Below are 12170 nucleotides of genomic sequence, written 5' to 3' on the forward strand. Positions count from 1 at the left end.
GATGGTTGGGGCAGGGATGGCAGAGGCAGAGATGGCAACTAGGGTTGACGGTGGAGTCTATGGCAGACAGTGGCGACGCTGACGCAGTCGGTGTCGATGAAGGTGGGGGCGGGGCGGAGGGCGAAGACAGTTGGTGGCGACGTCGAAAGCAGCGGCGTCGGTGGCGGCGTCGATGGAGGCGGGGGCGGCAGGGAGGGCGGGGGAGGCGACGGAGGCGGGGGCGGCACGGATGGTGGCGGCGGCGATGGAGGCGGGGGCGGCAGGGAGGGCGGGGGCGGTGATGGTGGCGGCAGCGATGGCGGAGGCAGAGATGGCAACGGTGATGGCGGTGGCGGCGGTGGCGGCGGTGGCGGCGCTGACGGTGGCGGTGGCGATGGAGGTGGGGGCGGGGCGGAGGGCGGAGGCGGTGGTGGCGGCGGCGGAAGCAGCGGCGACGGTGGCGGCGGCGATGGAGGCAGGGGCGGCAAGGAGGGCGGGGGGGGCGACGGAGGCGGGGGCGGCACGGATGGTGGCGGTGGTGATGGGGGCGGGGGCGGCAGGGAGGGCGGGGGCGGCGATGGTGGCAGCGGCAGTGGCGATGGTGGCGGTGACGATGGCGGAGGCAGAACGGGCAAAGGTGATGATGACGGTGGCGGTGGGGGCGGCGCTGACGGAGGCGGGGGCGGCACAGAGCGCGGGGGTGGTGGCGACGGTGGTGGGAGGAAGGGTGGCGGAGGCAACGACAGCGTGCATTCCGTCCATTCTGCTGGGCTCGCGCAAGCACCGTCAGCGACAATGCAGGGCTTGATCAGGTTTGCGTCGCCGCCGAGCTGTCGTTCGTATGAGTTAGTGCAGGCTTCGACAGTGGCGCTCGCGCATCCATTGGCAGCTGCGGCGGCGGCGGCTGCCGCCGCGGCCGCTGCCAGGTCGACAGGAGGCGCGGGGGCTGGCAACAGGCACTGAGCACAACCGACGCAGCTCAGCATGTCACACTTGTTTTCCCAGTCACGCGTGTTGGTCAGGCAAAAGGGCCGGCACAGCGCGGGTGGCGAGGGAGGCGCGCACTCTGAGCACCCGGTGCACTTAGGCAGGCCACACCTTGCGTCCCAGTCGCGGGTGAGCGTTTCGCAGAACGGCCGACACTCCAATTCGCTGAGCTGGCGGGGCGCACCCCGGGACCGGAGCGTGCTTGTCGCTAGCATGGACCCGGTCGTAATGATGTCGCACAGCGGCGGGGACGGGGGTGCGGGCGGCGGCGGGCCAGGACAAGGCTCGCCGACCACCGTGATTTTGGCATTCATGTTAGCGTGCGGCGGGCAATAGAATGGGTACTCGCCTGGCTCCTCAAATTTGAAGGAGAACGATTGCCCACTGCTGAGCCACTCCGACGCGAAGGTGCCGTCTGGGTTCGGGCGAATGCCCGATACAACCTGGTGCCCTCCGCGTGCGACCCACTTGACCGTTTCGCACGTCTGGACAGTGATGGAGGCTTCCTGGCAGAAGGCGCCAGCCGGCGCGTTGCAGCTGAATCCCCAATCGAGGGTTGTCGCCATGGGGTTGGCGAGATGCAGAGGCGATGCCGTGCCCACGACGGCGCTGGATTTTACACTCCATCCGTCATCTCTCTCGAGCGAGAGTAAACGTGGCCTAATTGAGGGTAAACGAAGCGTAAATGAGGCGTAGGAGGGTTCACGAGGCGCGTAAATATGCGGGTAAGAGGAGAATGATAAATTTAATTTTCTCGTCTGCGCGTGTATTTAAATTAATGCGAATGGTGGAGGTGAGTCACACACAGGGTGAACCTTCTTTTGTACACCGCTAGGATTGAGAGCAGCGCTGCTCTCAATCCTAGAAGTCGAAGGATTGTGAGCAGCACTCCTCGCAATCGTAGCATCTCTGTACGATTGCTAGCACCTACGCTCGCAATCCTACATCTTCTAGGACTGAGAGCAGCTCCGCTCCCAAAGTGACTGACTGGTGACGCCTACGACTACTACCAGCGCGCTCGCAATCCGAGCAAAGTCTAGGATTGCGAGCAGCACGGCTCACAATCCGAGCAACATGCCTCCGATTGCGAGCAGTAGCGCTCGCAATCCTACATCTTGTAGGACTATGAGCGGCGGCGCTCACAATCGTACCAAAGATCCAAGGATTGCTAGCGAAACAGAGGGCACTCCCAATCGCTCCAGCCGCGAGCGCTTGTGAGTGAGCGCGCCGGGAGGGTCTCCTCACAATCCAACAGTGATCGCACCGATTGCGAGGGGACCCGCTCGCAATCCTAGAAGTCGTAGGACTGTGGGCGGTGTCGCTCGCAATCGGCGAACGTTTTAAGGATTGCGAGCGCTCCTGCTCGCAATCGGAGGCTTGTCGCTAGGATTGTGAGCAGTGCTGCCCGCAGTCCTAGACTTTGCTCGGATTGCGAGCGCGCTGGTAGTAGTCGTAGGCGTCACCAGTCATCTTGGGAGCGGAGCTGCTCTTAGTCCTAAGGGGAGAATTCAGAATAAAGCCGTAGAAGATGTATGTAGGATTGCGAGCGTAGGTGCTAGCAATCGCACAGAGATGCTACGATTGCGAGGAGTGCTGCTCACAATCCTTCGACTTCTAGGATTGAGAGCGAGGCTGCTCTCAATCCTAGCGGTGTACAAAAGAAAGGTTCACCCACACACAGATCACGCAGTTTCACACCAGGTGAGTTGAGAGGTCAGAGACGAGAGAAATTAGAGTTTATTTGTTGTTCACAGTCAAAGAGGGTTGAGTTCGTGGAGAAGGAGAATTTTACAACAAAACTCCCTCGCACGACACTGGGCACGGGACTGGCGCGCACTGGCACTAGCACAGGTACACCGAGAATCTCACTAGGGGCAGGCGACAGCCGCACCACGCGACGCGCCCCAAGTCCCACGCACAACAAAACTCTCCAGCGTTTCGCCGCGAAGGCTGCACACCATCCGTGCTCTGCTCCAGCCCCAGCACCGCAGCTCTGTCCCCTGCCCAATCCCCGCATGACTCAGACATGGGGTTGCGGCCACGCGTCAACCGGCGAGCAACCCGCACGTCCAGCGGCTGATGCACTCGCCGCAGGCTGATCTCCTCGGCGGCGGCGCGCTCGAGCTGTAGAGAGGACAGAGGGCGCACGCGGTGAGCGTGCGAGCAAGGGTGAGCGAGAGAGGGAGCCGGTGGGCGAGAGGAAGAGGATGATGGAATGTCTGCGTATGCATATGCGGGAGCGGCGCGCACGGAAGCGTAAAGTCGAGGTCGTCATCGTCCTCAACCTCATCGAGATGCCTGCGCCGCGCAGGGGCGCCCCTCGGCCCGGGGTGGGGTGGGGTGGGGTGGGGGGGGGGTGGGGGGGGGAAGGGAAGCGCAGCCTCAGGCTGCAGCAGCGGGCTGGACACGGCCCCATGTAGGGCTGTCTCCCCCAAGCAGCCGCGCGGCTGCGCGTATGCTCAGCGCGCTGAGTCCGCGTGAAGGAGGGGCGCGGGGAGAGGCGGGCGGCAATCGCACCAGCCATCTCGCTGCAGCTGCTGCTCATAGAAGGACTCGCCGAGGCCCTCCTGCTAGCAACGGCAACAAGCACGAGACGGTCGGAAAAGGCCGGGCACAAGGCAGCACGGCACTCGCGCGCCAGCCAGCCCCAGCCGCCCCCCCAGCCCTGTCCGACACCCTGTGCGCATGCAATCTCGCCGCGGGCCGCCCAAAATGAGGCGGGAACAGTGGAGGCGTGGACGCACCAGCTCTGTGTCGGTGTGCGCCAGCGAAGCGTAGCCGCCGCCCTTCCCCCTGCCCGCCAGGCCGCGCTCTGCGAAGCAGCGGCGCGCCAGTCAGCGTGTGGGCGTCTGCGGCCGGGATGTCGCGGGACAGCGGACCAGCCAGCATGGCAGGGTGGCTGCGGCGTCGCACGCAGGGGCGCGCTTCTCTGCAGCGCGCGCGCGCTTGCACTGCTCACGCAACGCACCTATACGTCCCTTGGCACTCTGCAGCATCTGCATCAAGGCGGGCACGGTGCAGAGGCAATATTGAAAGAGGAGAGGAGGCGAACAGAGAGGAGAGGCGAGCCGCGCTGCGCAGAGCAGCTTGCAGTGAGAAATATCGGGTCGTGCGTAGGGACCCTACTGTGGGCGCCAGGCATCCCTCCGGGGGCCCCTCTGCGCGCCGGGGAGGCGTTGTTGGAGGCTAGGACGCAAGCGTCCGTCGCCTTTTTTCAAACTCGGGGCCCACTCCGCTACGCTCCGACCCGAATTTAACCTCCTCTGCCAGGGGCCCCTCCATCCACTCGCCTGCACCTGCTCGAACCCTGAGCACTGTGCGGCGTTGCACGCTCGAAGTCGTGCATGATGTAGTAATTATTGTCTTGAGTATTGCGCGTCTCTCGACAGAGCGCGCTAGCCTCTACCCCTTCGGTCCGTCGAATCTCGGCGCGGCAGATGCGACGCCGAGACTGACGAAACCTCCCTGTGGTGGGCTGCTGAGCCTCCCCACGCTCGACCTTTGAGGTAGTATGATGGAAGGGCGATGCCCGGAACGGCCTAAGCTCAGCTGAACCCCACGCAAAGACCTCCTTGAATCCACCGTCAAAGATAAGGGCAACTGGCGGTTGAGTCGCTGACGCCGCACGACTATGCGCCCGAGCGACCGATCGCGATTATCGACCGATCTAGCAACTATCCCAACGAGTAGTCCGGTGCTCCGGTAAAACTCCCCCGCCCCCGCCGTAGCGATGACGATGAGGAAATAGCACCCGACGCGAGTCGGGCCTACACTCGCTTGGGTGGCAAGCACGCCACAGTTGCACTCATCAACAGTGTCAAGCACTATTGCCACTGTCGACTTAAACGATAGGAGCTGTCGACCTGATTGCTGCTACGTCGTGATCCAAATTTTGACTGAACGAAGATGATCCTGTCACACGGACTGCTGCTTCGACGTCGAAGAGCATTACTCCAACCGCGTCGACAATCAACCACTGTCGCCACATCGACCCATGGGCGGAAATCATGCGCCGCGCAAGGCAATTGAAGATCGCGACCAGTATAGTGTATCGATCGACCTGCCCATCTGGCGTGCGCACTGAGCTGGTAGCAGACACTGGATCTCTCTGAATCTGAATCCGAGCGTGAGACTAATCAAGCATCTACCCAAAGTCCCTACACAGAAAGAGGCGAGTGAGGGACTCTCTCGGCGGATCTCTGGACAGCCTCGGCCAGTCTCGGCCCACCTCGGCCAATCTCGGGGCCAATCTCGGGGCAAATCTCGGCCAATCTCGGCCAACCCCGGCCAATCTCGGCCGACCTCGGCCAATCTCGGCCAACCTCGGCCTATCTCGGCCAGCCTTGGCCATCCTCGTCCACCCTTGGCCCACGCGCCAACCACCTCGGCCCACGCGCCCAACCACCATGGCCCACGCGCCAATCTCCTTTGGTCGATGGCGGGCCCATCGAGTGCCCTCCCGCCATCGCCTCCGGCAACGCCCCAGTCGAGTCCGGTGTCATCAGTGACAGGTCATTCGACCGAGCCCGAACCCGCCCGACATCCTCGGCGGCCGCCTCTCAGACCCTACGCCACGCGGGCCGAAGGGTCAGAGATTGACCGTGGAGCGCGCCGCACTCGCCTGTTGCCCCACACGAACACCACGATCCCCATCTAGGACGGGTAGTCGCGCGGGGCGCTCCCAGCCACACCGACATACTCGGGAGCATGTTGACGGCGCCACGTACCTCCATAACTACTCGGAGGGCGGCGTGTCGTGGCCCGCCTCCCGCCCTTGAGGGCGTCGAGACGGGGCCGACCGCGTCTGCCGTAATTAACGGCGGCGAGTGAATCGACCCTCGCCCATACCTTCATCCACGGCCATGCGACACGCGGAAGAAAGCTGAACGGGGGCCTAGGGTCGGTCGGCAGCAGACCGCCACTGCAGGCTGCTGCTCGACCGCCCTGGAATCAAAGGCGGGGATGCCAACCTCTCGTCTGGCCCACTGAATGTGTCTCCCGTACCCGGCCGCTGCTCCCGGCAGTAGCACGAATACGGCTGACTGTCCATCCGGACATTTGAAAGTATCAACTCGCACCCGGTCCCCGCTCCCGGCAGGAACACGAGCACGAGCCAGCTGGGTTCTGCTCCCGGCAGGACCAACAGCTGAGATACTCTCGTCTCTCACGCTCGGTCCCTGAGACCAGTTACACGAGCGCGAGAGTCAGCCGGGCCCCGCTCCCGGCAGGACCACAATTGAATACAGCGAACGTACAGGCTCGAGGTGGCATCGCCTCCTGATCCGCAGCGGTTGCAGTCGCTACGAGTAGTACGCTCGCGGTCCACCACCCTACACTGAGCGGGGCGCGGATCCGCAAAGGTGAACCACGGCGACCATCCCGTGCTTCCAGTCGTTCTTGAGCGAATCGAGAAACTGCTCGGGGGTGTCGGGCAGCCGCTTGGAGAGCGCGGAGGCGGCGCCGGAGACGTTGGCGTCAGGCGAAGACTGAAACCAGGCCTGACACCTCCTTGGAGTTGTTCCAGCGCATCGCGATGGCGAGTCGGGGCGAGCGATCGATGGTGGGGGTAAGAGAGGCATTCACCTTTGGGTCGACGCGAGGAGGGGCCTCGGACTGCAGGTAGTACTGGATTGCCTCGTCGAGGCGCGGATCGTGGCCAGGCGTCATCGATCGCAGGCAGAGGATGTTTGGGATGGCGAGGCAATCGATCTCTGTCTGTTTTGAAGTCGCCGTCTTTTGGCGCCATGTGCATCCACACAAAGTCCGCGCCTGCGCCACGATCCGTCGCGTCGCGCAGCCGCATCTGCGACGACGGGTCGACATAGCAGAATCCAAAAACCTTGATGCGCGCCATCCTCGTGGCCTCTTCTCGCGCCGCCGCCGACTGCATCTCGTGTGCAGTTGTCGGCGTGACTCTTCGAGTTCTCGCTGGAGGCGCTCCACCATGTGCTGGTGGTCCGCCCGCTCGACTTCGTCTGGCCACCTGGGAGTCTCGCGTCGAACGCCTTCGACCCTGTTCACGACGCTGTTCACGAGCTGTTCTCGAGCAGCCAGTAGTTGTCGCGGCTGTACAGCCGCTTCGACGGTCGTTCCATACCCACCAGATCACTACGGCACCAGGACGGGCTGGTGTGCTCGGCTCAAGTCGAGCGTGTGGGTGACCTCTCGGTCGCAGCCTCACGCGCAGGGCAACGGGCGCAAGAGGTAGGAAGCCGCCGGATGTAAGTGGGGCGGGTTTGCTGCTGCGGGGTCCACTCCCGGGCCGAAGCGCCCAAATCAGCAGGTCGAGGAGCGAGGCGGGCCCGGCGAGGAGAAAACCGGCCCGGCAAAAGCATGCTCGGCGGCCCGGGAGCGGCCACTTTTGACCCGGCCGGGGCCCGCCGCGGTGCCCCTGCCGGGCCCGGATCCGGCCCCGCCCGGGCCGTCCGGGGCCCCAGTTATATCCGGCGGCTTCCTACGTAGGTGACGATCTTACGCGCGAGACACGGTCCGACCGTGACAGGGCTTGACGCGTCAAAGGACCTCGTGAGCGGTGCTTTCCCCCCCGTTCTGTGGCGAGACACGCAAGCTGCGCGACCGCGCCTGTGCGTGACGGCACAGCGGCTAGTTCCAATTCATTCTGACACGCTAATCTTGAAAACGTCCAACGGAGCTCCGTGTTGCTCCCCAACACGTCGCGACATCGTCCGATGATGGTGCCGCAAAGTCAGACTTCGGAGGCTATCGTGGGGTCGAGCCGGCACCCACGAGTTGGGGAGTTTTGACCGGCCTCTGCCATCGCCTGCGTGCCAAGAGTCCAAACGCAAAATCGCCCCCCTCAGTGTGCGCCCGGAACTCGAGGAGCGGCGGGGTCAGGGCTCTCGGACGACCGGTCGTATGGGAGAGTCTGCGCTGGTGCGCGTCTCGAAACACATCACTCGCCCTCTCGCAGCACACAGCGTGCACTCGCCTCTCGCGCTCTCGACGCACATCCTCTCGGGGCCTTCGCGAGCTGAGCTGCACACGACGACCTCCCCGCACGTTCGGAGACAAGTCTCTGGGGACAGTCACACAGTCTCGTTCGCACTGGCTGCCCGCGGCGCGTCGCGAAGAGACCTCTTCTCTGTAAAGCGCCTCAGCCGCGTTGCCAGTCGACTCAGCGCCGTGCCCAACTCTCGATGCCGTAGCCTGAGGTGCAGAAGCGCTCGCCCTGCACGTTGCCACTCTTGCGCTCAAGAGGTTCGGGTTGAACTTGCTGCCCGCATAGCGCCCCACGGCCCTCGCGGAGGGCGGCAGCGAGGCGCAGGCGGGCGGCGCTGGCGGCGGCGGCGACCGCTGGCGGGCGACGGTTGCCTCGTTGTACAGCTCTGGTGCGCGGTCTCGCGTCGGATTGGTCGAAAAGTGGATGTGCCAGTTGACGCCCGGGAAGGGCGACGCGCCCTGCATCGACTCGCGCGCGCGCGACGCGTCCTCGATGCTCTCAAACTCGACAAAGGCAACAAGTTTGCCGTTGCGATCGTAGCGCGTCCGGCACGACTCGTAGCCGACAAAGCCGCGGAAGTAACGCTCGAGGACGCCGTCCGTGATGTCGGACGGAAGCTCGGGAAGGAAGAGCGTCTGGGATGGCTGTGCACGGCTCAGGCCGGCGGGAGGGGGGGGCTGGCGCGGCTGCAGGTAGTCTGGCGGCGGCATGAAGCTGCCGGCGAACGGGTTCGTCGATGGCGGCGGCGGTGGCGAGGTCAGTCGCGGAGGAGGGGGCGGAGGTGGCACCCGCATGACCGAGCGCGCCGGGGGCGGCGCTTGGGGCGGGTGGCGGGGCTCCGGGCGGGCTGCGAGCCGCGGGCCCCACCGCTTCTCGTTGGTGCGCGTGTTGACCCAGAAGCACCGGCCCGGTGCGCTGCTGTGGCTGTGCATCAGCAGCCAGTCGCCCGAGTCGTCGGGCGGCGGCAGCGGCGGCGGCTCGAACTGCCAGAAATCGAACGGCGGCGGCGGCGGCGGCGGCTGTGGGTACGGCGACTGGTGCGATGGCTGGTGCGGCGGCAGGTACCGCGGCAGGTACTGCGCCTGCGGCTCGATCTCGAACTGCGGGCGCGGCGGGTGCTGCTCGTGCTGCGGCGGCGGGAACAGCGGCGGCGGCGGCGGCTGCGCGAAGGCCCCCGGATTGTACCAGCCATCGGTTGGCGGCTGGTGCGGCCGGCACGGCTGCTGCTGCGGCGGCGGCGGCGGCGAGGGGCGGGGGGCGGGGATGGCGTCCTCCTGCTCTCGCTGCCACTTGATGCGGATCGCCTTGTACATGGCCTGAAACGTCCAGCAGAAGTTCTGCGCGAGCAACGCAAGGGACACGGGTCAGTGCATACGGGCAGTGAGTCAGGACGGGTGTGCGAGCACGCCTTGTGCGAGGTGTTGATCCACAGGTCCGGGCACTTGCGGCCGTGGTTTGTGAAGATGTTTGTGAGAAAGACAGCCTTGGCACCGCTCGAGAGCTTGAGGTCGACCTCTCGCGCCTGCAGGCGCCCCACGTGTAGCGAGGAGCCAGCCCACGCGACCTTCGTCTGCTCGACGAAGGCCTGCGCCGCCTCGTGCACCTTCTTGGACATGCTCGCCGCGGCCGCAGCCTCCGCAACATCGGGCACGGACTTGAGGAGCAGCGCGCACTCCTCGCTGTTGATCCACCGCAGAGCAAGCAGAAGGGTCTGAGACGGAGGGGGGCGGACCGGCGGTCAGGTGCGCCGGCGGTAGGGAATGTGCGCTGGCGATAGAACGTGTGCGCATGAGCCTGCTTGTCGATGCGAGGGTCGCCGGTCTGCAGGGCGTACTCCAGGGCATTGTTGAGCTCGGGCGACTGGCCATCCATCCGTGCGACGCCCACAACGAGGTCCGGTAGCGTGAGGCCCTCGAGTTGGCTTTGACGGAAGGAACCGGGCTGCGCCGCATGGTGGATGGCAAGCGCATACGCGGGCTCGGGGTTGTGGTCGACGGGGCACAGACACATCTGCGACCTCTCCCCAACGAGCTTGGCGCGGCCGAAGAGCTTTCTTTCTGCCTGCTCCAGCCGAATCCGCGCCGCGTCTCTGGCCTCGAACCCGGCGAGCCGGCCGTCTCTCTCTTCGAGCTGCACGCGGTACTGCTCCAGCTGCGCCGTGACGTGTGGACTGAACGCCGGCGTGCGCGCAAGCGGCCCGGGCACGTAGGTGTTTGGGTCCAACTCGTGCCGTCCGACCATGTAGGGGCTTGGGGCCTGGAGCCCTGTTCACGCGCGCGCGAGACGTGCAGACAGGGTTGCCAGGTGAGAGCTCTCTCTCAAAACCCCGGTGACGCCACAGATGAAATGCTCCACTGGGCTCCCGGCACGCGCCTGCGCGGCGGCGAGCAGTGAAGAGGCGCGGAAAGCTGATTTTTTTACTTTTGGACGCATTTCGGGCTCCGTACTGGTTGACGCAGAGCCGCACGCACCGACCGGCGCCGTTTGCGACCACGAGGGCGGATGCTGGCCATCCCGGGCTCTGTGCACATCGGCAGCACGCGCTCTACGCGCTCCGCTATCCAGATCTTGGCGCCCCACCTCGAGAGCGCCGTTTTTATCTCGTGCAATCTCGAGCCGAGGAGATTAGGCCGAGATCGCTTTGAGCTGCGGGAGATGTTTGGTAGAGCACCGGGGCACAGCTTCGTAGCACGTAGCACGAAGTTTGAAACGCAGCTGTCGAAAAAGAAAGAGTTTTTTGTTTTTCTTTTTCATGTACGTGTTTTTCTTTTTGAAGTTTGACATTTTAATATAAGACTTGTACGCTGTAGCAAAACACTGTACACGACTACAGACAGTCCTCTCCGCCCCCCCTCTCATCACTAGTTCTCTCTCTCAGAGGCGGAGGTGGAGGCGGAGTCAACAGTGACACGACACGGACACGACAGTGGCATGACAGGGACACAGACAGGCACGACAGGGGCAAGACAGGGACACGAGGCGGAGGAGGCTGGCCGCAGAGGCCCACTCAAACCGCCAGGCCAAAGGAAGAGCGCCAGGAGCGGCCGCTACGCTCCTGCCCGGCACCCCGCCCTCGGAGCTCCACCCGGAAAGAGGTCGACGCGTGGCTGCTGCGGCTGCTGCTGCGGCTGATGGCGCTGCTGCCGCCCCCGCCCGCCTTGCCGCCCTCCTCTGCGACGGCGTTCGCGCCCCGCCCGCCGCGCCAGACGTGCGAGAGCAGCAACAGCGCCGGCCGGACGAAGCGGAGGAGCAGCGCCGCCGCGGCGAGAGCGAGCGACGCCTGCAGGATGAGGGGGGTCGGCGGCGCGTCGCGCGGCAGCGAAGCGCGGTACAGGCCCTGCACGGCGAGCTGCGACGCGCTGAGGAGGCCGGCCGAGCCGGCGCAGAGGAGGACCAGCGCCGCCGACGGGAGCGCGTCGAGCGGCGCGCGCATGGCCCCGCAGCGAGCCGCCCGCGGCGACGAGGCCGCCATAGCCCCCGCGGCCGCCGGCCAGCGCAGTAGCCGGAGGAGGTCGAGGTTGAGGGGGGACAGGCCGACCAGGAGGACGGCGAGCCACCGCGGCGAGGGCGCGGCCCCCGGGTCCGCCGCGGAAGCGGAAGGGTCCGCCGCGGAAGGGTCCGCCGCGGAAGCGCCCAGCGGATGGCCCGGCGCTCCCGCGGCGACCGCCGCAAGGTTGAGGCGCGGCACCCGCCCCTCGGTACGGCGCGCCGGCGGGCGGCGCGCGCGGGCGAGCCAGAGGCGTCCCGGACGAGCCCCGCGAGCGAACCAGTGGCAGCCCGCGACGAGAGCGGCGGGGGCGGCGAGGAGGAGGGCGAGCGCGAGGGAGGACGCCATGAGCAGGGCGCAGGACGCCGGATCGGCCGCCGCCGCGCGCAGGGAGAAGGCTTCGCCCGCCTGCTGCTCGAGCGCGGCTGCGATGGCGCCGCCCCATTCGGCCCACACGCCACTCGCCGCCGAGGAGGCGCCCACCCCGCCCTCGTCCTCCGCGCCCACGAGGGCGGGGCGGACCGCCTCGTAGAGCAGCCTGCGCACCGAGAGGGCGTGCGCCGCCATCTCGAGCGCGGCGAGCGGCGGCAGCGCCACCGCGCCGAGCCTCGGCCGCCGGAGCGATGGGAAGCGCACGGCGAGGAACTGCAGCAAGACGGTGACAGAGAGGGTGAGGAGCATCACAAGGGCCTCGACGCCCGCCGGCGTGTCCGAGTCGGCCACCTCGCGCAACATGTCGGCGTACTGCTCGAGGAG

At 65.9% G+C, this 12170-nt stretch overlaps 2 protein-coding genes across 2 annotated transcripts in view; both read right to left on the reverse strand.

Annotated features, from left to right (window-relative positions):
- Nucleotides 1-1062: 1062 nt before the first annotated feature.
- On the reverse strand, nt 1063-1532 carry EMIHUDRAFT_225851 (hypothetical protein; the record flags this gene model as incomplete). The annotated part of the gene is made up of 2 exons (XM_005789526.1): nt 1063-1077; nt 1263-1532. 2 exons carry the CDS (start codon nt 1530-1532, stop codon nt 1063-1065), a joined length of 285 nt encoding a protein of 94 aa, XP_005789583.1.
- A 9402-nt stretch (nt 1533-10934) lies between these two features.
- The window catches only part of EMIHUDRAFT_225855 (hypothetical protein), a gene marked incomplete at both ends in the record, with an annotated part of 5769 nt that continues 4533 nt past the window's right edge, over nt 10935-12170 (reverse strand). The window contains 3 exons of the mRNA XM_005789527.1: nt 10935-10982; nt 11136-11286; nt 11695-12137. Of these exons, the coding sequence (XP_005789584.1) occupies nt 10935-10982; nt 11136-11286; nt 11695-12137 (642 nt within the window). The remainder of the gene's footprint in view (nt 10983-11135; nt 11287-11694; nt 12138-12170) is intronic.

Source organism: Emiliania huxleyi (genome assembly GCF_000372725.1).
Source record: "Emiliania huxleyi CCMP1516 chromosome Unknown EMIHUscaffold_127, whole genome shotgun sequence".
Lineage (NCBI taxonomy): Eukaryota > Haptophyta > Isochrysidales > Noelaerhabdaceae > Emiliania > Emiliania huxleyi.